This window comes from Crocodylus siamensis, chromosome 2, assembly GCF_052110815.1.
Source record: "Crocodylus siamensis isolate JL-2025a chromosome 2, ASM5211081v1, whole genome shotgun sequence".
Taxonomy (NCBI): domain Eukaryota; kingdom Metazoa; phylum Chordata; order Crocodylia; family Crocodylidae; genus Crocodylus; species Crocodylus siamensis.
In genome coordinates, this window is record NC_143396.1 from 225,029,661 (window position 1) to 225,052,838 (window position 23,178).

Genomic DNA, 23,178 nt, shown 5'->3' on the forward strand with positions numbered 1-23,178 from the left:
TAATAGGGAAGTATAGAGCCTGGCACAATGGAGCCATGTTCTCTGTTATGACTTCTGGTGCTGTTATAGGAGTACTGCTACTAGGAATAGTATTCATAATAATCATTTGAAAGCCAATGGAAATTCTGAATTATGATATTTATTTCTAATAATTCATAAACAGCTTTCAGCCAACTCCTTTTTTTTACTTCAGTGACTTAGCATTTTCTGATGAAAATCCATTTTGTGGAACAATTCTCCACCAGCTCTAGTTACAAGACTGCTGCTTTCCTTTGTAACAAAGGTACTTATTTTCATCAGTTAGGTGTCAATTACTTTTCAAATTGAGGCAGACTACACCGTTTTCATAAACTAGGGTTAAGTAGGCTTAATAAGGCTGTCCCTTGCATATGAGGAAAATCTCAGATTGGTTCCTCCTGCAGGGCGGGTTATCCTACTGCACCAAAAAACTCATGCTTTACCTGTTTTGAATCCCTTAAGCCTGAGAACAGGATTTAATTCAGTGTCTCAATATTTTAAAATACTACATCATGACTGCCTTGCGTATGCCGTGTGTGCATGTGCGCAAGCACACACGCACACACATTCAAGCCATCTGCAAAACTATACAATTTTATTAACATTAGACAATCTGTGGACAAATTGGAGAGACTCCAGTGGAGGACAATGGACATGGTTAGGGGACTGAGGCACATTACTGATGAGGAGAGGTTGAGGGAACTGGGCTTATTTAGTCTGGAGAAGAGAAGACGGAGGGGGGGGATTTGATAGCAGCCTTCAACTACCTGAAGGATGGTTGCAAAGAGGATGGAGCTAGACTGTTCTCAGTGGTGGCAAATGACAGGACAAGGGGCAATGGTCTCAAGTTTAGGTTAGATATTAGGAAATATTTTCTCACTAGAAGGGTAGTAAAACACTAGAACAGATTACCCAGAGACGTTGCGGAGTCTTTATCCTTAGAGGTTGTTAAGACCCAGGTAGACAAAGCCTTGGCCGGGATGATCTAGTTGGATATGGTCCTGCTTTGAATAGGGGGTTGAACTAGATGACCTCCTGAGGTCCCTTCCAACCTAAATTTTCTATGACTCTGTGTTCTAAGTTCTCTGCATTTTGGAAAATATTACAAAAGCCCATTAGTTTAAAAGGAATCCAGCTGTATGCAACACACACAAAGCTGCGCCTGTTCACTAATTCTCTTCTAATTTGCTTTTTGAAAGGTCTGACTGCAGGCATGAAAGGTATTAGTACAGCAAATAAGGCTTGCTAGAGACAAAGATAAAGGCTTTCTTAAAAGTATTCAACAAGAGGTTGTTGATTACAGTTATTTCAAAAACCTGTAAATGCCAAACAGCTAGTGGGGAGGGGGGAGAAACCACAACCCTGTCCCAGCTTTGAAAGTCCAATTTGCTTCTCATATTTATGAATCTTGGGCTACAAGTAGTCATCACATTTGTTTTAAGAGAAAACCTTTTGTCCTGGGGTCATACAGATATACATGTCCACCATCATGCTTCAAATCTCTATGAAACCTGCTGGGTAGGGTGTACTAACGTTGTGTACATCTTGTACAGTTACTGTGGTTCAGTCCTGGGACAAGCCTGTCAGGCTGTGTTCTTGTGGAAGGGCGATGTGTGTGAATGACTGTGCCCCTCCTGTTCTGATTCAAGTCAAACAGAGACAATCAGTCCCAGATCAAATGAAACCTCTCTTTACAGATTTAGTCTTTTTTCAGAAAATAAATACATAAATAAATAAACCCTAAAAGCCCTACCTTATCATGTATATGTTTTAATGGGAATGCTAAAGAAATTACTGTCCTCACTGTCATATGTGAATATAAACAAATCAGCCTGCATTTTCAGTATGAAAAATGTTTTCTGTAAGATCTCAAGCCCAGGTCTGAGAAGACTGAGTCCTATTCCTGACTGTGCCTTTGACTTGTGTGTCCTTGGTCTTGTTACTTTACCTCTATACTGATGCATGCCCCTGCTTTCCAGGTGCAGCCAGTAACACATCTGCTATATGGGATAAGGTGGAGGGGGGGCTTTGTTCAATAATGTTTGCAGAAAGCATTGAGATCTCTTGGTGTGTAGTACTAGTCATACAAATTACTACTATAACCCTGCTTCTCTTACTTTAGGCTTTATTTTTTCTTAAGTTTTTAACGGGGGGTCTTTCTTATTTTTAGAAGTAGTGTTACTTGTCAGACTAGGGGGCTAGGATATAGCTTAAATCCAAGTGCTAACTGCTAAGGCAGGCAGGGATGTTTAAGCAGATACAAGACCAGAAGCCTGCAGGGTTGAGGATAAAGACCAACACGTGTGAAAATGAGGAGGTTTTAATGCTGGAAGGAAAGTAGTGGTGCTGGGGTAGAGCAATGGATGAGAGTGAGAGGGAGAAATGCCACTGGCTACAAGATATGGGACTTAGACAGGAGTGAAATGTAATAGAAGATAAGTCCTCATCTTCATCTATCAAAGCTGTACCAAACCACCAAGGTCAATTTCCAATCCAAGTGCCAATCCCTACTGTGAAGCAGGCTCTCAATCAGAGGTTCCTCATATCCTGCACAGGCTTGGAGGATGGATCCCAGTTTAGGACTCCCAGAAGAAGAGAGAAAGCATTATGTTTATACACAGTCCCTGGAAAAGGGAAGCTTCCAATTTATAAAATATTATTACTCATAAATAAGAAAACAAAGCAATTCTTAGAGCACAAGGGACTTTGTGTTTGCATTGCTTGGTGGAATATAAAATGGAGTCTCTCAACTCTTCCAATAACTCTGACTTGTTTTCTTTCCCATTATCTTATTTGTCTTCATTCTCTCTTCAGGACCTGGAAGAATGCCCAGTTGGGAGAAGCCATGATTGAGAGCCTGGAAGCACAGGGGCTGCAGCTGGCCAAGGAGAAGCAGGAATATTTAGGTTGGATGGAACAGCTTTTTGTACTGGAGATCCTTTAGAGTTAGGAATGAATGCCCAAGGGCCAAGGTCATCCTAAACAGTAGCCTATTCAGTTTGCAAGACAAATCCAAGCAACAATGAGGGCTGTGCTTGGGGTATTTCTTTTAGATGTTTGAAAGCATGCATGCATCTTTCCCATTCAGCTGCAGCCCTTTTAATTTCAAGAGCGTCAGGAGTCAAGGTGTCCTGGTCCTGGGAGTTGCTAGCACCAGGGGCTGGAGACCTGGCAAACACCAGTACTCATATGCTGCTTTTAATTTCTTGGGAATGGCATTTCTTATGATGACTACAGTTCCCTTTTCCCTGGCAAGGGCTTTTACTCTCACATTGCTAAATCCTTACCTAAATTTACCCATTTTGTAAGTGGTGATTTTTGTAGGGTGGCAATTCTCACTGAACAGATTAAGGGGGCACAGGTGGACAAGATGTCTCAACCAGTATGTAGGGGTATTTCAAATGACTAGCTACATCTTTGGTAATGCAGGCTTGTTTCATGGTAGGCTAAGGCACATTGTATGAGCACACTGGGTAACATCCTTTCACTCTGTCCCTGCTTTGGAGCCCTCTAAAACTGGGCAGATTGAGAGATTTCCTTTCTACATTTCTGAGCTTCTCATGCCCAACAATGAACTTAGTATGTTGCCCAGGATTTCATGCACAGTTAGGGTATAGTTTTATTCCTAGAACACCAATGGGTTACTCTAGGAGCACTGGCACAGAAATGAGCTATTACCCCAAAATATTGGGGGGAGGGGAGCTATACAGCAGCTCCATGGTCACTGTTGGTGTGTGCATGCTCATACTCCATTTTTAATGGAACCTAAGGCATCTAGCTCATCTTTTAGTGAGAGAGAAGTAACTATCATGGACTAGCTTTCACATACCACAGCACAGAGTATCCACACAAGGAGCTACTGTAGAGCAGTTGATGTATTTTATGGCTCTGCCATCCTTTATTTCTCTATAATGTCCTTAATCTGCTCCCCCATTCTTTGACCTGCCTCACAGAGCTACCACAGGCAGAGCTCTGAAGGCTGTAGATACTCACAAACTTTTGAAACCCTATCTGAATTATGCAGTCCTTAGGGTGGGATTTAAAGGAATAACCATAACAAGAGCTGTTCAGTCTGAAGAGCATAAAGCCATTTATGTTATCTGCTGAAAGAGTGAAAGCTTACAGCTCATGTATAAGAAAAGGAAGTATTATCACTGCTGTTTTATATGTGGGAATAAGTAATACATGGGATCCATAAAGGGGTAACTTGTAGAACTGGTTGAGATGTTTTGAATGAAAAACTCTTTTCATTTAAAACCTAGCTCTTCAAAAAAAAACAACCCACCAACCCCCTCCCCCCCACAAACACCAGCCCCCTCCCAAAGAATGTTGTAATAGAAAACTATTGCCTTTTTAAGTTAGTTGGTGAATTTTGGTACAATACTTTTCATCAGCATTGTTCAATTTGATTTGTTTCTATATTTTGTGTGTATGTATAACTTTTATACATTGGATGTCAGTTTTATTTCCATTTCATATTTTTGTCAGCATTTTTATTAGAATATAAACAGAAATGTTCAACAACTATTTTTATAAAAGTTGCAGTAATGCTGATGAAAAGTATTGTACCAAAATTCACCAATTGATTTAAAAAAGCAAGTTTTCTCATTAAATGTTTTCACACACACAAATGTATTTTATGAAAGAGATAATTATATATTTCAACCTAGCAAAACATATATTTTAATTTTCAACCAGTCCTAGTTATGTAGGCCAGGCCACAGTACAAATCTATGGACTTGAGCCACAGCTGGGATTGGATCCCATCTCCCTGCTCTAAGCCCTTGGCCTTGCTTTGCAGTAGGGCTGTGCAATGCTTTGGACCATGCTTCAGGTCCAGACAAGCTTTGGACACTTTGGCATCCGAAGCAGCATGTCCAGATTGAAGCGCTAGCTTCGTTAGGCTTTCTGAAGCTGTTTTGAGCTTCCAAACTGCTTTGGAGCTGCTTCGGAGATCTGGCCATAGGGTATAATGGGGAATCAATGAAATACCTATAACTTTGTGGGTTTTTCATCCAATTTGGATGAAATTTGCAGGGGTACTAGCCTCTGCTGAGAGTATGAAGCCTGCCAAGTTTCAAGAAGATTGGTGCAGGGGTTTGGGGGGAACTGCACCTCAAATTCTTCACCACAGGGGGTTGAAAACTGCAGGGGTTGTGGCCCCTGGTGAGGCCACAAAGCCTGCCAAGTTTCAAGGTGATAGGTGCAGGGGTTTGAGGGGAACTGCACCTCAAGCTGCTGACAAGCAAAACTCATGACATAGATGACCCTGTGTGTGTTAAGCTGCAGTGGGCTGAAAACTGCAGGGGTGGTGTCTCCTGCTCAGGCCACAGAGCCTGCTAGCTGTCAAGGAGATAGGTGCAGGGTTTCTGGGTTCTGGGGCCCTGCACCTTTAGCTGCTGACAGGCAAAACTCGTGAAATGGTGTTTATGCAACTGTTTGTCCCGGGGCATGGGGGGGAGGGGGCGAGGGGAGCGCGAGGTGGAGGGGAGAACTACTACTGCAGGTCTGGCTGCTAAGCTACTCTTACCAGTTACCAATTAATCATGATTCACTCAGAGACCAGCTCAATACACAGTACCTAGCTACTACATAATGAGTTAACGAGCATGGATTAACACCTACAAAATCACAGACTAAGGAGAGAAAATAATCAAGACAATCAACTGCCCCAAGACAGACACAGTCAGTTGCACAACCCCCTGTGGCATAACACAGAGACGTGACATGAGTTTTGCTTTCAAGAATTTGGGGTGCAGTTCCCCTCCCTGAACCCCTGCACCAATCTTCTTGAAAGCTGGCAAGCTTCATGCTCTCAGCAGAGGCTACCACCCCTGCAAGTTTCATCCAAATCAGACAAAAACAACACAGTTATAGATATTTAACTGACTCCCCATTATACCCTATGTCCGAATCTCCAAGGTGGCTCCGAAGCCACCAGATCGAAGCAGGAACCTGGTCCGGAGCTCTGGATCGGATCCATGACATCTGAAGTGGCCGGATCTGAAGCCGGATCGAATAGCTGCCTACTCACACAGGTCTATTTTGCAGCTTTCATAGAATTACCCAGAACTGACTTGGTGGGATGTAGCTATTAATATTAATCAGTTATTTAGTATCCAGGTTTGTTTAATAAGCTTTGTCTCTCGGCAGCTAACATAGATATCATTACTGATTGAGGACCCCAAAGACTCACAAAAGTGAAAGAGGTTAATATAACACAGATTTATTCACAAGTCCAAATAAAAGAGCACATTTGAGATCTAATGAAGGAGATGCAAAATGACCAGTATTCATGTTTCTCACTTAGTCTTTTGCTGGAAAGCCAAAGCAGGTGAGATAGTAAATGGCTATCATTCTGATTTTCCTTTCTTGGTGGCACTATGACCAGGAAACATCATTTACAGAGCATTATAGCTACTTCATATTATATACATTTGAACTTGGGATTGGGTCTTTTCCTTATTTAACCTTCTGAACCCCACTTTCTTGGGGGTTTCTGCTTTTTCATAAGTGAATTATCTGTTTGCTTATAGGGATGTGTGAATTTGGCCCTATTAGATTTGGATTTGGCCTGAATCGGGGACAATGATTCAATTAGTTTTGGCCATAGACACAGCTTTAAATGTTTTTTCTACGTTCCTTGAGGTAGCAGTGGGGCTCGTGAACTCTGTGATGCTGGGACAGATGAACCATCCCACGGGAGTATGTCCCTCCCCCTCCCCCCCGCCGCGTGCTTGGCAGTGAACCTGGAAGTGGACCGAAAGTACTTCCAGGCCACTTTTGGGTCTGCTGGGGATCACACTGGTGGCCCCCCCCGCCGACTCAGTGATCAGCCATGGGGGAACCCCAGGTACCCCCCCCCCAGACCCAGGAGGTACCAGTCGCTTGGGGGGGTGCCCCACATGCTCCCCAGTGGACCCGGAAGTGGACTGGTCCACTTCCAGATCTGCTGCTGAGCATGCTGGGGAGCCCCTCGCACTTCTGTGGGACACACCATGCACCCCAGCATTGCAGCATTCACAAGCTGCCTGCTACCTTGAGGTATGTAGAAACAACATTTAAAGCTGTGTCTGTGTCTGAATCGCCAAATCATTCTGAATCTCTCTATGTTGATTTGGAGGGTTCCAATTTGATTCTGAGAGATTAAAGGGTCTTCTGATTTGATTTGGATTCAGAAATTCGGCCACCAAATCAGGCCAAATCTCTGCCAAATTGAATCGGGGACCGGAGTTTTGCACAGCCCTATTTACTTCACATTGTTATAATTTACAATCAACTGTGGTTTATTTTTTTCCAGTTATTATCTCCTTCACTTCCCAAATATCCATTTTGCACACATGCCTATGGTGTTTGGCTCAGGATTTTCATAACTATATAGGTTATTTACTCATGTCAAGGGCTTAATAAGCCTCAGGCCTAATGTCACTTATGTCAAGACTCTAAAGGACAAGTCTCAAGGTCCCATAATATCCCTGTTTGTGTTATTGCTTTAATGCCTAGGATTACATTAGACATAAATTGGAATATTGTGGCAGGGATGGGACCAGGAAATATGGGAAAAGGAAGATTTTTGTGGGTATCTTTTACTGCTATCTTTTTGTGTAATTGATAGAGATGTTAGACCCTTCTGTAGGATATTTCTAAATCCCCATGTCATTCTTTTTCAATTTATTCCCCTAGCCCATCTCATGTAATATAATAGCATTATCAGATTTTTTAGAAAGCCAGTAAAGATTTGTGGGGAAGGGAGACTATCAGAATGTGGTAGATCTGTATTCTCCTTAGGTCAGTGTGATATGATCTTAAAGAAAACATCCATTCTTCTTCCAGGTTTCCCCCACTAGTGCCCAAACATCCCCTCTGCAACCATCAGAGCAGAATAAGAATGTACAGTCTGTTCCCAGAATGCAGCCAGGCATAAGGGAGGAGACACCTTCCCTATTAACTAGCAACTATATCATGGGCTCTCTGTCCATGGCAAGGTTGTTCAAATATTGTCACACCTGGTCACTTCTCTTTGACAGCTGTTACTTTGTAGTGCTGAGACACTTTTCTTATTAACCTCATGTTTTGTGATCTGTGTCTTATCACTATGGAAAGTTTTGACATTGTGGAAAGTTTCTGGCCACAAAGAGATCAGATCAGAGCTATGAGGAGAAGCAAATGCTGCAAAATTTCCTATCCTCATCTCTCATCTTCAGGACTCACCTTTGGTGTCCAGCCTTCTCCTTCAGGATGGGATGCAACAGAGTTTGGAGGGTTGTATCCAGAAGTCAGGCAGTGCCCCAAGAAGGGGCAGGATTTGAAGGACAGAGAAGAATGGACACATAGCCAACAGCACCATCTGGCAGGGTGTAGTCACCACTTTTGCATGGAATGGGAAGACAGCTTTGGGTGCAACTTCTAGCACTAAGGGGTTATTGCTTTCTGGAGGGGAAGGCAAAGGGAAGGAAGTGGAGCAGAGCTTCTCAGAAAGACTATAGTAATATTATTTGTATTCCTGGAGTGATCGGGACCCCAGTGTGTATAATAATGCCTGGCTCTAGTACAACACTTTTCATAAGCAGGTCTTTGACAGGAGGTCAATATCATTATTCCTCTTTTACAGATGGAGAAACAGAAGCACTGAGAGAAGTGACTTGACCAAGATCATGCATCGGGCCATTGACAGAGTTGGGATTTGAACCCAGGTCTCCTGAGTTCCAATCCAATGCTTTATCCACTGATGCGCTAAGTGTTAATTCCAGCATATGTAGTAGCCCTTGGGATAGACTTTGTAACAAGTTAAATAGGAGCTTTTCAGAATAAGAACTTTTGGGTGGAGACCTCCCAGTTAGGAAAGATGGCTAGGTGATCCGATTTCTCACATGAATTCCTCTGAGGCTTTAAGCTTTTTAAGACAAAAGAAACCAATCTTACTTGTGGCATCACACCAAGAGGATTGGAAAGCACTGTTTCTTCAGGCTGGCTAAGCCAACAGAGAGAGCACATCACCCCATAAGGATGACAGTGCATTAAGGCACAATTATTATCACCCACCTGGACAGCTGGTTGCAACCATAGCAGCAACAAGCAGTGGGCATTCAACATGTATGAGACAACAGTTAATTAGGGAAGAAAAGGTTTGGGTGAAAAAAGGGATGGGGTTAGCACAGCAGTGAGCTGATGAAGGCAAGATGAGGCAAGGGGCAGCCAGCAGTAAAAGCAGGTGGTTTAAAGTCATGACCCTAATGTCTATTGCTAGTGTAAGGAGCGGATGTGGCCTGCTAGTTGGGGTGACAGGGAATCAGGACATCTGAGGTCTGGTGCTGCCACTCTCTGTGTTTAGTCTTGGGCAGGTCACTTAGCCTTCTGGTGCCCCCACTTCCCCATCTGCAAAGCAGAGGTAATGATATGTTTCTGCCCCAGATGAGGATTTCTTTGTTAGCAAGCTGTACAAACCATGGGAGGGGACAGCAACAGGAGTGCAAAGTATCACTAGTGTTCGTTCATGAAGTATTTGGCAGAAAAATGTTAAAAGAAAATCCCATTATGTTACTCTGACCTTGGTATACTCCCAGGCAGATATATATAATACATTAAAGGAATCTTCATTTTCAAACTTCATGCAATCTGTGCCCTGGCTCAGAAATACCACACTGAATAGAGATTGTTTTTCTTTTTTTCTTGCATTTGGCCTGTGTGTTTGTATTTATTTGCAGATAAGTTGATGGAAGAGACAGAGGAGCTGTGTTTGCAAAGGGAACAGAAAGAGGTGGGTGCTCATTCCAAAAACCAATCAAATGGGCCCCCTTCCTTCACCTTGCAGAGCAAAGAAACTAGAATTTGGGAAAATTGGTTCATTTGAGGAGGTTGAGGTAAGCCAGGGAATAGTCAGTTAATCACCAGTCTCTAAATCTTCCTTGAAATGATGGCCGTATCAGAGAGATGGGGGCCAACACTAGGGTCTGCCCACCTTTATTGATGTATCTCTCCTTATACCACTAGGCCCCCCCTTCCATGATGCTAGGAAGCCAGTCACATTTAAGGAACAATGGCTTCAGGTTGAAAGTAACTGTGCCAGGGAATTCTGACACCCATTTGACATGCAGCCTGGAGTAGGAGTGGCTGTAGGTCAGGACTGGGGTGTAGTCAGCAGAGCTGGAACATCTGCTGGTGTTTCAGCTGTTATATAGGAGAATATAGAGGTGTTCTGGTAAGACTTGTTAGGCATCTTTCTCTCCCCAGCCCTGCCTTAGACTTGCCAGCACCCCTTAGTCTTGAGCTGCAGTACCCACACTCCTTGAAGTTATCAATGGAGGGAGACAGGTAGTTAGGAGAGAAGCTCCAAAGGTTTGGGTTCAGTTCAAATAACTACCCAAAAATTCGGATATGTAGAACACTCATCCAAATTGCATGCATCTTGAGCGTCTGCTTGCCCTGATTGCAGTACAACAAGACTCTTGCACAATAGGCTAGGCTCTCCTCCCACCTGCTGATACCTCCTTGAGACAGGTGTAGGGACCAGGTTGTGCAGGCATCTTGTCCTAATAGGCTGGCTACTAGGGGAAAGCTGAAGGCAGAAGCTGGCTGACCTGATGATTTGTTTAGGTCCTTTCTGACCCTAAGTACTATGATACTATGACCCAGAGCCACACAGGGGGTACAGGAGCTACAGTCCAAACTACCAAATCTGAGGGGGAATTCCAGAGGTAGAGGCTGCTTTGGGGGCCAAGTTACCAAAGCTGACAAGTGTTGTGTGACCACCTGCCTGAAAGCACTTTACAGCCATGCTGTGACACATATGTGGCTGCAGAGTGCTTTAGAAGTGGCTGATTGCATGACAAGTTAACTCTAGTTTAATCGAGGGAATCAAATGAAGGTACTCCGAAGTGGCTGATCGCATGACAAGTTAACTCTAGTTTAATCGAGGGAATAAAATGAAGGTACTCTGAAGTAGAGCATCTTAGGGAACTTCTGTTCTCTAGGGTCGGTCTGTCAACATGATTGGGCCTGGGCTGATGCAGCTCAGTCCGACCCCTGGTGCTGTCTGCAGGAAGCAAGGGAGGGGGAGCGAGTTGTGGGTTGGGGTTTGCCTGGCCTGAACTGGAGTAGGGGTGGGTAGATTGGAGCCCCCACCCCTCACTTTGCAGCCCCTCGCCAGCCTCCTCCAACTCAGGTCTGGCAAACCCCAACCTGCAGCTCCCTCCCCCTCCCTTCCTGCAGACAGTACTGGACCTGCAGAGGAAGGGGGCTAGGAGAGAGAGGCAGTCTTCTCTATTGGATCAGGTCCAAAGTGGAGCTCAATTTTCTACTTCCAATAGCCAACTACCTGTTGGGTTGGGGGTGGGGGTGGGGGGGAATCTCTCTAACTCATAGTCCTTCATGTGAAGTGCCATGAGTTAGAGTGGGGACCTGCATGTCTGTCAACACCCCCAGAGTCCAGAAGTGAAGCCCAGCAGCATCAGAAGCCAGAACAAAACACAGAGCACAAGATCCAGGGTGGAACTGCTGAATAGTCTGCAGCTACAGGTGGACTTAAATAGAGAGACTGATTTCCCCAGCAGCCAACCCGGAGGCCCCAACAGTGGCCAGCTGGTTCATCAGCCAGGGTGGGGCTGTCAATCACAATCTTTGGCAGGTTTGGCCAACTGGACAGCTAGTCCAGGCTGGGCTGCCAGTTAGGGTCCTGACAGTGGGGGTGGGTCAGGGAACTTCTACTCCCTCTAGCACCTTCAAAAGCGGATGGCCCAATTCTTTGTCCTCTAGGGCCAATCTCTTCATAGATTCATAGATGCTAGGGTTGGAAGGGACCTCAACAGATCATTGAGTCTGACCTAGGCAGGAAAGAGTGCTGGGGTCAGATGACCTCAGCCAGATGCCTATCCAGCCTTCTCTAAAAAGGTAGGGGAGAGCACCACCACCCTTGGAAGCCCATTCCAAATTTGTCCACCCTTACCATGAAGAGGTTTTCTTTGATATCTAGCTTAAATCTGCTCTCTGTCAGTTTGTGACCATTGTTCCTTGTTACCCCAAGAGGCACCCTGGTGAACAGAGCATCTCCAATCCCTTGCTGCATCCCTCTAATAAATTTGTAAAATCAAGCACTTCCACCCTGCTAGTTATCTTACCCACCCTATACCGTATGGTGAATTTGATTGATTGGTGGTCACTGTCCCCAAGGTGACCACAAATCTGCAGCTCCTCTTCCAGGTTGTCTCCCGTAGCCAACACCAAGTCCAGTAAGGCATTCCCTCTAGTGGAACTGGATACTGTCCTGCATCAGGTGAAGGTCCTGCATGCAGGTTAAGAACCTACGTGAACAGTTGGATTTGGCTGACTGCTCCTCCCAGCAGATATCAGGGTAGTTTAGGTCCCCCATGACAGCCACGTCCCTAGACTGTACGGCCTCTCAGAGCTGCCTCAAGAATTCCATGTCTGGCTTTTCCTCTTGGTGGGGTGGTCTGTAGCAGACCCCCACCACCAAGTCCCTTTCCCCTCGACCTCCATGTATCCTAACCCACAGTGCCTCAACTTTCTCCTCCTCTGATCCCATTTTAATTACGGTAGATGTATAATGCTCCTTTTACAATGCTCCTATTGTTCCCTTTGGCTTATTTTGGAGAGGCTGGTTAGTAGGTCTGCTACACATCTCATAACAGTTGAAAGGGGGACCTTTTTACCATGTTACTAAAAGCGTGATGAAGGACACTGGGGTCTGTCTCTCTTTTTGCAAAGCTAGCCATGGGTTGTGTAATGTTTAAAGAGCTGACAGGACAAAGGGGAGTTTCTAGGTGTCCATTAGTAAAGAACGAATGTACATATGATCTGCATGAGTTTACCTGTCTGATGTTCTAAGGGTCTGCAGAGCTTTGCAGCCAAGTTTCAGAAAGCATACATGTTTGAATCATACATCTGCTGTATAGATACAGATTCATAATGGAATATGTTGTCTGGTTCAAGCAAGATTGAAGGATATTCATGAGGCTGCTGTGGGAGCACCATCTTTTGGTTAGGTCCAGTACAGTCTAAGTTGAAATGCAAAGAAGTCTTTTTCTGTATGGTATAGTCACATGCCCCTGTATAAAAGGAACACAGGTGGGATAAAACACAGCCATTTTGACCAGGTGTCATTGCTTCATCCAGATTGGGAAGAGAAGTGACATATTGTTTATCATTGAGCACAGACAGCAGTGATGGCTAAACATCCTTTGGCTAGATAAACAGTGCAAATGCCTAACTGTGTATTTCGTGCTGTTGCTGCTTTGGGTATGTTATTAGCCTCCATAAGGGCTAAGGAGAAGTCTAAGTAAAGGAGGTCATGTTTCTCCAAGAGCAGTTCAAATAAAACATGATGCAGGTTACTAAATGTTAAGCAGTGCACTTATATCTTCCTCTTGCCTGTCAGGAGTTGGAGCGTCTTAACCAGGTGCTGGAGGCAGAAAAGCAGCAGTTTGAAGAAGTGGTACAGGAGCTACGGTTGGAGCAAGACCAGATTAAACGGTAATGAGGTCCAGCCAGGGAGAAAACCAGGCAGAGGAGTGAGAGGGCTGGCCCCCTCTGCCGGGGGAGGGCAAGCAGCCTCAGTTGCACTTCCGTTCTGGCCCTCACCTGCTTGATTTAGAAGAGTATAAGTAGAATGGCAGCATGAGGATCACACAGTGTCCATCAGTGCCATGCGGATGGCCACAGGTGTAAGCATATACTCTTGAGTAGGGCCATCTTTTCCCTTTCAAGTATTTACAGTCCTGGCATGTGAGAGCATGTTTGTTTCTGGCACATGTAGACTACATCTCTTGGTAGAGTGATGCTCTGGATTGGTTTGGTTCCTAAAAGTGTCAATTTTATCAGCAAGGCAATGTCCAGGTGTCAGACTGGGAAGAGAAGTGGCATATCACAGCAGTGGAAAGGGGACCTTTTTACCAAGTTACCAAAAGAGTGATGAAGGACACCAGGGCCTGTTTTTATTTTTGCAAAACTGGCCATGGGTTGTTTAATGCCCACAAAAAGCTGACAGGACCAAGGGGAGTTTGCTTAAGCAAACCCAAAGAGAACCACTGTCATTGCAACGGGGATTCTTCACTTCAGCTGGAGGTGAGAGGAGGCTATCTCTGGCTTGTCCAAGCATCCAGTAGTACTTCTGATCTGAGGTTCCACATGGTAGCCTCCTATTTCACATGCTGCGTTCAGGGACTGATGGAGGATCGTCTTATTTTCTACAGGAGAGTTGTCAATTGAGCCATAGAGTGTTTATAAAGTTCCTGTGGTGACCCCAAAACAGCTGCTGAGAAACAAGACCCGCCTTCTTGATTCAGCTACACCTTAGCCACAGGCTGAAAAAATGTTGTGTGGTCACCGGTAGAGCAGTGCAGTATTCTATATGCTGTACTGGGGCCATCCAACTAAGCAGCTGTAGGCCACACATCACATGGGCTGCATCAGCATACGCTGCAGGCCCTACACTGCATGGGTACTCTTCTTTGACTGCACAGCACTATACAGGTGCACTATACAGGTGCCGTGGGCTGTTGGGGAAGGAGTAGAAAGCTGGAGGAGGGAAGAGGAACCTGGAGAGCCTGGCTGCTGCTGTAGGCAATAGCAGCTGAATGGGAGCCCAGGGGCTGCAAGTTAACCTCTCATGGGTTGCATGCAGCCTGTCAGGCACCGTTTGGGGAGCTCCGTACTATATAATGTAATGAAAAGTAAAAAAAATTTGAAAAAAATAATTGAAAGTGTCTTAGGAAGGAGAAATCTGTTTTGTTTCTATTCTGTCACCATGGGATGTTTCAGCTTTGTTACTGTTGTTTTTTTACTCTGAAATTGAATTTTGGCAAAATCGATGTGATTTTGCAAAAATGCATTTTTGACAAACTGTTCCACCAGAGATTTTTCAGCAAATTCTAGCTGGTAACTGTGGTTATGTCCCCACAGCAAACAGACTGATTTCCCTACCCCACTCCACCCCCGCACTCATTTAAAGGGCCAGAAGGAGCTAATCATTATTAGCAATTTTTAATGTATTTAAGACATAACATATCTAACATTCTCCCGTCAAAGTATACACCTGGCATTTCCACTTTTTGATGGTATCCTTTACAAACTAGCAGTACAGTGTCTTATATTAATGGCCCTAAAATCTATAGCCTCCAGTTGTGAGTGCAATGTCTGACATTGGAAACGCACAAAAGTATGTTACCATTGTTTCACCTTAGGGAGCTAGAGCTGACAGCCCGGTCTCTCAAGGGTGTGGAGGAAGAGAAGAAGGATCTGCGAAGCTTGACAGAGTCCTTGCAGAAAACACTGGAGGTGAGTGCTTTTTGGGCAAAGTCCTATTGAACAGAACAGCAATTAGATGAGTGTCCCATAGAAATTATTCTGAAAGCTTTTAGAGTGCAATAGAGAATGAAATCCATCTGCAATGGCAATGATCCATCCTGTTATTCTTTAGTCAGGATATATGGATGTATCCCTTCAGGGCAGGGAGGAAGCTGTCAGGGGGCCACTGAAGGCTGCCACTGCCTTGACCCTAACCCTGGTATAAATCAGAGCCACCACTGAGTATGGTTCTGTGAAGAATCATACACTGGCAGAGAATTTGTGGAGTAAAGCAGAGCTCTGTCGCATTCTGCCTTCACCTCTCATGACCCCAATCCCACAAAGGGCTAAAAGGATGACTACATGAGTTTTATGCCTTCTGAGGAGCTCTTCTTTCTCTACCCCTTCCCAGACACTGTCAGCTGCAGCCAGAATCTGACTCATAATTTTGTACTGAATTTTGCAGGGTGGTCCAAAACATATGGTAAAAGAATCTAGTTTTGTATTCCATTCTAATGGATTTTAGAGTAATTACTAAAGAAATCTATTGGTTTAATCTCTGTGATTCTATGTGGCTTTTCCATAAAGCAGGGCCATCTTGCTTTGCTTTATCTCTTCAGCTCACTGCTGGGTGGTTTGAGTTCAGTTTGACCATAAGGCAAACATTCTGAGTGTGGATCTTTCCTATGCCAGGCGGAAAGAGAGAGCACTATGGTGCTTATTGACCCCGGAGTTGCAGCTGAGAAGGGGAACACAGAGTTTAGCTGGGTAAGGAAAGGAGGTAGACAACAGAAGGAAGGAAGGAAGGGCAACAAGGAAACTTTTGAGAAAAGGCAAGCAGAAAGGTGTCTAGCAAAAGAACAGCAATATTTGGAAGCTGGAGACCTGGCTGGAACTAACATGATCTGTTCCTACTCCTTCCCAAGGAGCTTTCTGTGGAAAAGCAAAGAACTCTGGAGTTGTTGAAAGAGAATGAAAACAAGCTTCAGCCTCTCCCCAACATTAGCAAGCAGCAAAACCCCAGCTGGGGTCTGCACAGCAACCTCCGCCAGATTGAGGAGAAGATGCATCAGCTTCTGGAGGAGAAACTCCTAGCAGAGAGGAGGTGAGGATGAGAGTGATGGTGGTAAAAGGCTCTTGCAGAATGTCAGAGAAGGAAGGGGCTAATCTAGCCCTTGCAGAAGAAGTGTGATGCCAAGAAGAGCCGCTGGAACCTATTTTCAGACCTAGAACCACAATAAGTACTTCCCCGTTCATGTTGACCCGATGTCCATTTTCTTCAGGCCAACAACCTAGACAGCATGGCTAGATCTCTGGTAGATTCCACTCCTGGGTTCTGGCTGAAGGCAGTAGAGCGCTACTTGGGCAACTGGTTCAAATTCAGTTTGGGTCAGGGGTGATGAAAAATGGTGACCCTGGGATGGCATTGCTTTGTGATTGCCAGTATCAAATGACCTTGGTGGCCATCTAATTCCCACTGGTCAAATGTTCATATTGCAGATGTCTCTCCCTTTCTGCAGTCTGCAGAGTCAAGTTGTGACTGGACCTAGCTGAACTCCTTTAATGTCTAAAGTTGTTTCTTTCAGAGCTGGGTGAAGGCATGAGGGCCTAGCAGTAAACAGGAATCCCATGCTACTGTTGCATGTGTTCTATGGATAAAGAATATTAACCCTCCAGACCTCAGGGGTCCTGTTCAAGTGCTGCACTTGCCTGTTTAAAAAGTAGAATTGAAGTGCCAAGGGAATGCCCCAAAGTGAAATATGTGCATCTCCAACAGAGGCCAACTGTGTTTGCAAGAGCAGCTTTCCACCAAGATTCAGTTCCTTCCTTCCTTCCTATGAGTTGAGCTTGTGGGGGACAGGCCTTCCCTAATGTTGATGTGGCATTCTGCGTGGCAGGATGAAGGAGAATGAGGAGCGGTCCCAAGCCCTGGAGCAGGAGCGGGAGTTTTACTCTTCTCAGTCACAGGCACTGCAGAATTCACTCTCAGAGCTGACTGCAGAGAAGCTGCAAACAGAAAGAGACCTCAAGGTACTGTGCATGTGGTCCACTGACTCTACCCCTACCTTGCAATCTACTGCCTCTTCCACCCCTCTTCACTGTCCTCCCTACCATTAGACTCTCTCCCACTCTATAGGTAAAAGCAGTAGTGGCTGGAGGAAACTTATACCATGCCCCATAAATCATTAGGCTTAGTTTCTGATCTACCAGCAAGGTTTATTCTAGCAGGCATGACCATGCCCTGAGACTGCTCTGCCTCTACAATCAGATACTTTGTGCAGGACCTTGTTCAGGGCAGAATAGGAAGCCTGTGCTGCCTCTGAAAAGTACCATATGAATTATAGGAGTGCTCTTGGCTGCTCCACTTCAAGAATATTGCAATAAATGGAGCGGGCAGCACAGTTTTGGAAACCTTTGATTTATTAGACTATGAGACTGTCCCTTCCAGAAAGACAGGATGCCACCCTTGATAGAGCATCTGATATTAGCCAAAGGGCAGAGGAAAAGGGATCTCTCTCCATCTTTTCGTGATGGCTGAACCTCAAGGGCCCTGGAGAATCAGTCTGGATAAGTGCTCAATCTGAATTGTTATACCCTGACCTCAGCTCAGGAACATTCAGTTAGAAAGGACAGGGTTAGTTTTGTTGTTGTTGTTTTTTTTTCTCCAGGAAGTCCCATGTATTTCCTGTTCATCTGCCACAAGTACTATCTGGGGTAAATCTGCCACAAGTACTTTCTGGGGTAGATCTGCCACAAGTACTTTCTGGGGTATACCAACCATCTGATTCCAAACAGACTCCAGAAGGTGGGGGCAGTTCTGAAATTGGAAAACCAGAGTAAGAGACCATCCTCCAAGCACTTCTGAACCTTAGGTTTGGGTTCAGTTTGAGAAAGTGATGCACTTCCATTTCAGACCTAGAGCTGTGATCACTTTAAAGCACTTCCCTATTCACATTGACTCAGTGTTCAGTTTTTGGGGGCTGTTTTATTGGGATTTTGGTTTCTTACCTTGTCTATACTGGCTGTCCTTATCCTGGCCCTTTCTCCATCTATAAAACCATTTGCTTAGGTTCCTTACAACTTCTGAGAGTCAGCAGCAGTGGGACAGTTGCTTAACTAGGTTTTTTTTGGTGTTCCTCATTCCTCCTTCCCCAGGCTGAAGTAAAGGTACGTATGGATCTAGAGAGAAGATTAGGGGAGGCTGAAGAAGCCCTTCAGAGCTTGGAGCAAGGCTTAAATTCTGTTGATCGCAACAAGGAGAAGGAAGAGAAAATGAAAGCTGATGTCAGCAATTTGAAAAGTAAGTCACTATTCCTTCACCCCTCCTACTGGTGAATATGCTCTGCAAGAGGAGCTATCGCCACAAGCCCTATGCCCCCAGGCCAAAGAACACAAACTAAGCAAGGTGGTTTCTAGTGAACAAAGCATGTGGCCTAGGGATCATGCATCATCCTCGTGTGGTATGTGGCTGGAGCGCCTACAGCCTCTGGCCACTCAGAAGTTGGACAGCCCTGATTTAGATGGTGATACAGAGAGGTTGTTGACGCCAGAGGAACAGCAGTTGAGGAGGAGTGGATGGCTCATGTAGGATTGGTAGTGGGATCTGCTGCCTTCATTTCAGCAGCGCAAATCCAGCTTAGATCAGTGGTGAATGGAAGCTACTGCTACCCCCAAAAGGACGTTGTGGGGCTTCATGAATTAGTGTTTGTCAGATTCTCTGAGTTCCTAATCTAAAAGGTGCAACAGAAGGGCACAGTATCCAGATGCGCTTGATCCAATCCCTCAGGAGTGCAAACTGATCTCAACAGGATCATGCCCTCGGTGTCAAGTCTGTCACATGGGTCAGGCTGACCAGGGCCTTGTGTGTCCCCTGGGCTGTCTCCTCCCCAGAGTTCTTTGAGGAGTGCATCCGGAGCGCCGAGCTGGAAGCCAAGATGCCCATGATCATGAAGAACTCCGTGTACATTCACAGGGCTGCCACCCGCCGAATAAAAAGCTGCCGCTTTCACCGCCGGAGGGCCAGTGCTTCATGGAACGACTGTAGGTGTTGGGCTCCATCTCCCCACTTAAACTCTGAGGAGCTGGGATGTGGGGTGGGGGTAGTGGGATAGGTGAGGAGTGGCCTCCACAAATGATTCGTGTTTTCTGTCCCCTTGCAGCGCTGTTGCCCTCACAAGGGGCTGCAGGCAGAGAAATGTGGGGCTCCTCTGTCCGCAGAGAAGGTAAGAAACCTCCATCTTAATTCGTTCACATTGTGTGTATGAGGAAACTTGTGTTAACCCCTTCGTTGCCAGTAGCACTCTGCATGAGCACTGGGGGGAATTCGCTCCTGCAGCTGAGTCCATGTGAACTGCTGTCCCATTGGAAACCTTACTTCAAGGGCACTTTTGCAGTCTGACAGCAGCAAAAGGCACATGTATCGTTCCCTACCCTCATTCTTTCCCCTGTCGGCAGACAGTGGCATGGGTCCACGTGCTCCCAACTGTAATTGGATGTCCCATAGATCAGGGACATAATGATTTCATTGCAGTTACTTGGTACAGGTTCTTTGTTTGATCTGGGCTTGGGTCGGCTTTAGGGGATTGCTGACAAGTGAGTTCTCACCTGCTTGTGGTGCTCTCATTTCAGTGAAGCAGTCACAGTCCTTCGTCTTCTCGCAGACAGAAGCAGGTAACATTGTGGAGCTGAAGGAAGCAGCCAAGAGGCTGAGCCAGGACCAGCACTTCCGGGAAACCCTCTATCAGATCATGATGTCACAGAAAGATTCTGCCTGTGGGGACAAGAAGTGAAGCCTTGTCTCCTTCCATCGGGAGGGGGCTTCTGATCTCAACACATCCTGCAACTCAACAAATGCTAAATGGCCGGGTAGTGGGGTCAGGAGGACAGCTTGCTCCTTTGTGAGGAAAAAGGCAAGGCAGGATACGTGCAACACCCTGTGGTTGGTGGTTAGTTTTACTTTGCATTCCTGAGCACTGCTGATCTCTTTCTCTCTCTCTGCCTTTAGACCAGCTGGTCTTCTCTGCCATTCAGTCCAAGTCCCATCAGTTTACTTCAGCTGTTCTCATTAGGACAGGGTCTGCCCAACTACCACACTCAGTATTACAGTGAACAACAGACCTTAGCCTAGAGAGTCCCCAGTACCTTCTTTACCATCTAGTTTGGCTGCCAAATGTAGGTACTTTTGAGAAACACTTTTAATTCCCCCAATGTCCAGGTAGCAAACCTAGCAGGTCAGATGAAGCTGATTTGCTGTCTGCCTTCTTTTCTGTGGCTGGGACGGGACATCCCTGGCTCTGCACTGTGAAGAGGGATGTTATTTAGTGCATTCCCTAGAGACTGCAGCAGGCTCAGCCCACTAAGCATGTGCAATAATGTCAGGCATAGAACAACCTCTTGGTGCAACAATTTTTAAGCAAATGGCAGTGGCACAAAATGGACAAAACCTTGAGGGATGCCTTGTGGGGGGGCCAATGTGGCCCAAAGATTTAGGCTGATGAGAGAGAGAGCCTCCTCCTGAAGTATCCACATATTTGAAACTTCATGTTCAGCTGTTGGTGGGTACAGAGTAGAAGGGCCACTGCCACTGACCCTGCTTTGTATAGTGACACCAATGACTAGAATCAGGGACAGAACTACACATGGACACTGGTCTAAGTGGACAGATGCAGGACCTGTGTGCCCCTCTCTCCAGTGCCCCTAACAGCTCACTCATATGTGATCAGTAGCTTATTACAGTCCTCTGAGACTGAGGCAGCAAGGTGAGGAGAACCAAGCAATGAGTCCTGCTACCACAGTGTTAAACTAATGTACAACCTGAGGAATGCTCCCTCCTTCCCGCTTCACAGAGCGCTATCACCAGTGTCATACCAGCCACCTACTGGCTTTGCCTTGCGTAGGTTAGATAAGAGTTCCTCTGCAGTGTAGCTTCCACCTTTGTGAATAACCAGGTTGAGAAGGGAGGGGTCTGCCTTCCCATCCTGGCCCGTGCTGCTGCTGTCATGGAAGCCTGGATTCATCTTAGCCCAGAGGAGATAGCCAGCATGCGGTTACCCTGTGAATTAAAGGAGAGAGAGGGATTGTTTTGTGGAGACCCCATTGCCAGTAGCAGTTTCTTTAAATAAATAACCCTACAAGGCTGCTAGTTATCCAGGATACAACAAGCACACTACCCAACACTTCATAAACACATGAGGTGGGGAAGTATTGTTATTCTTGTTGTATAGAAAGGGAAACCGAGGCACTGAAACATTCAAGGTTACAAAAGTGGTGGCATAAGTGAACTAAGAAGGGTCTTGGTGCTCCTAGCCACCTTCTCCTTCCAGTAGATCAATTGTCCTATCAGTGAAGTTCTCTTTATAGGTAGAAATCAGGAGAAAGGCTGGAGACTGAGGCTTAAGCTATCACAAGGAGTGTGGGGCTGGTAAAGCAAGAATAGTTCCAGCAGGGTCTGTGAATCTGGAGCATGGCTTGGTGCCTCTAAGCAGATATGAACTGAGCAGGGAGCTTGGAAGGGAAGCCATGGGGACATGGCCTACACCTATTTTATTTTTGGTGCCCAGCAATGGGATGATTCAGGTGGTGACAATGTCTGACACCAAAGGCTTCAAGTGATATGATCATACAAGTGACCTTGTAAAAGTGCTTCCTCTGACTGTTCTGGTCCCTTTATGTTTTCAACTCATGCAAACACATTCTGGCTCCCACAGTGCCAGTATAGCTCCAGAAGAGCAAGCTGCAGTCTATTCTTCCCTGCCTCTTCATAACAAAAATCACCAGTTGACTTCCAAATATACAATCTGTATTGGTTGAGGGGAGAAGAGACTGGCTAAGCTTGGTCCTGGGGAGGGAGTTTGCAATCCAGGCAGTTAGAAAAATCACTTTTTGACTTGTATATCCAACACCTTTAATCTGCCATCAAACTCCACATTTTCAGTTTGAGAGAGCTGTTATACTCAGGAGATGGCTGTATTTTGCCTGCCTTTATGATGCAGCATTAGTTATATAATAAAGTAACATTATCTCTGGGGGGAGCTCCTGTGTGGTCCTATTATAACATCATAGCACTGATTATCACATCTCCTGTTTGGAAGTCAGCTTGTTCATTTTCTCAGGCTTCATTCATTATTGTGAAATTGGTGATGGTGGCTGTGTTATTTGACTGCTCCAGTCAGACACTGCACATCATCTGTGAGAGAAATGCATACACATATATATCTTTGTCCTTCCTTCTGCTTTCACTTGCTTTTCTCTCCTATGTGTCCTGCACCTTGGCTTCCAAGTCTACATCCTGGATTAAAATGTATTTTAAGGTTAAAATCAACATGTATTAAACTCAAAGTAAAAAAGAAAAGAAAAGAAAAACCCTTCAGCAACCTGGAACCAATGTCCACACATGTAATCTGTTAATTTACATTAAAGATTTGTCTCTGTGGCACAATGCTATGCTGTATGGAGATGGCAGACCCATTTCAGCCATGTCCCACTCAAGCCTGCTGAGGAGGGCTGGCTCAACTAGCTCAGATGTCTCTCCCTGGCATCTGCATTGTGCCCTGTGGTCCTGCTCTACAACTCGTTTCATTTGTGCTGGTGTTTTCAAGGTGCAATTTTTTACCTTCCTGTTTTGAGGTGGCATTTTTGTATTAAAAGAAAACCCGATAAGCAAAATGACTTAAGAACACTGCAAAATGAAGCGAAACATTCTGGGTCATGCCGTGTTTCAGGTAGGCATGAAATACAATCCGCTTTCTTTTCACATTGCAAACTTCTCCTCTCTCACCCCTGATGCCCCCAAACATTTTTGTTTTGGTCAGACTTGACAGCATTCTCCACTCCTCGACCCCCCCCAGTTTTTCAATACTGTCC

The 23,178-nt window shown here is 45.4% G+C and overlaps 1 protein-coding gene across 1 annotated transcript in view; it reads left to right on the top strand.

Moving 5' to 3' along the window:
* The window catches only part of PLEKHD1 (pleckstrin homology and coiled-coil domain containing D1), a 49,563-nt gene extending 26,739 nt beyond the window's left edge, over positions 1 to 22,824 (top strand). Inside the window, exons 5-14 of the mRNA XM_090033228.1 lie at positions 2,833 to 2,924; positions 9,723 to 9,775; positions 13,409 to 13,503; positions 15,213 to 15,306; positions 16,242 to 16,420; positions 17,214 to 17,346; positions 18,472 to 18,616; positions 19,207 to 19,356; positions 19,476 to 19,538; positions 19,945 to 22,824. Coding sequence (XP_089889354.1) covers positions 2,833 to 2,924; positions 9,723 to 9,775; positions 13,409 to 13,503; positions 15,213 to 15,306; positions 16,242 to 16,420; positions 17,214 to 17,346; positions 18,472 to 18,616; positions 19,207 to 19,356; positions 19,476 to 19,538; positions 19,945 to 20,105 — 1,165 coding nt within the window. The 3' untranslated portion in view covers positions 20,106 to 22,824. The remainder of the gene's footprint in view (positions 1 to 2,832; positions 2,925 to 9,722; positions 9,776 to 13,408; positions 13,504 to 15,212; positions 15,307 to 16,241; positions 16,421 to 17,213; positions 17,347 to 18,471; positions 18,617 to 19,206; positions 19,357 to 19,475; positions 19,539 to 19,944) is intronic.
* Positions 22,825 to 23,178: the final 354 nt, after the last annotated feature.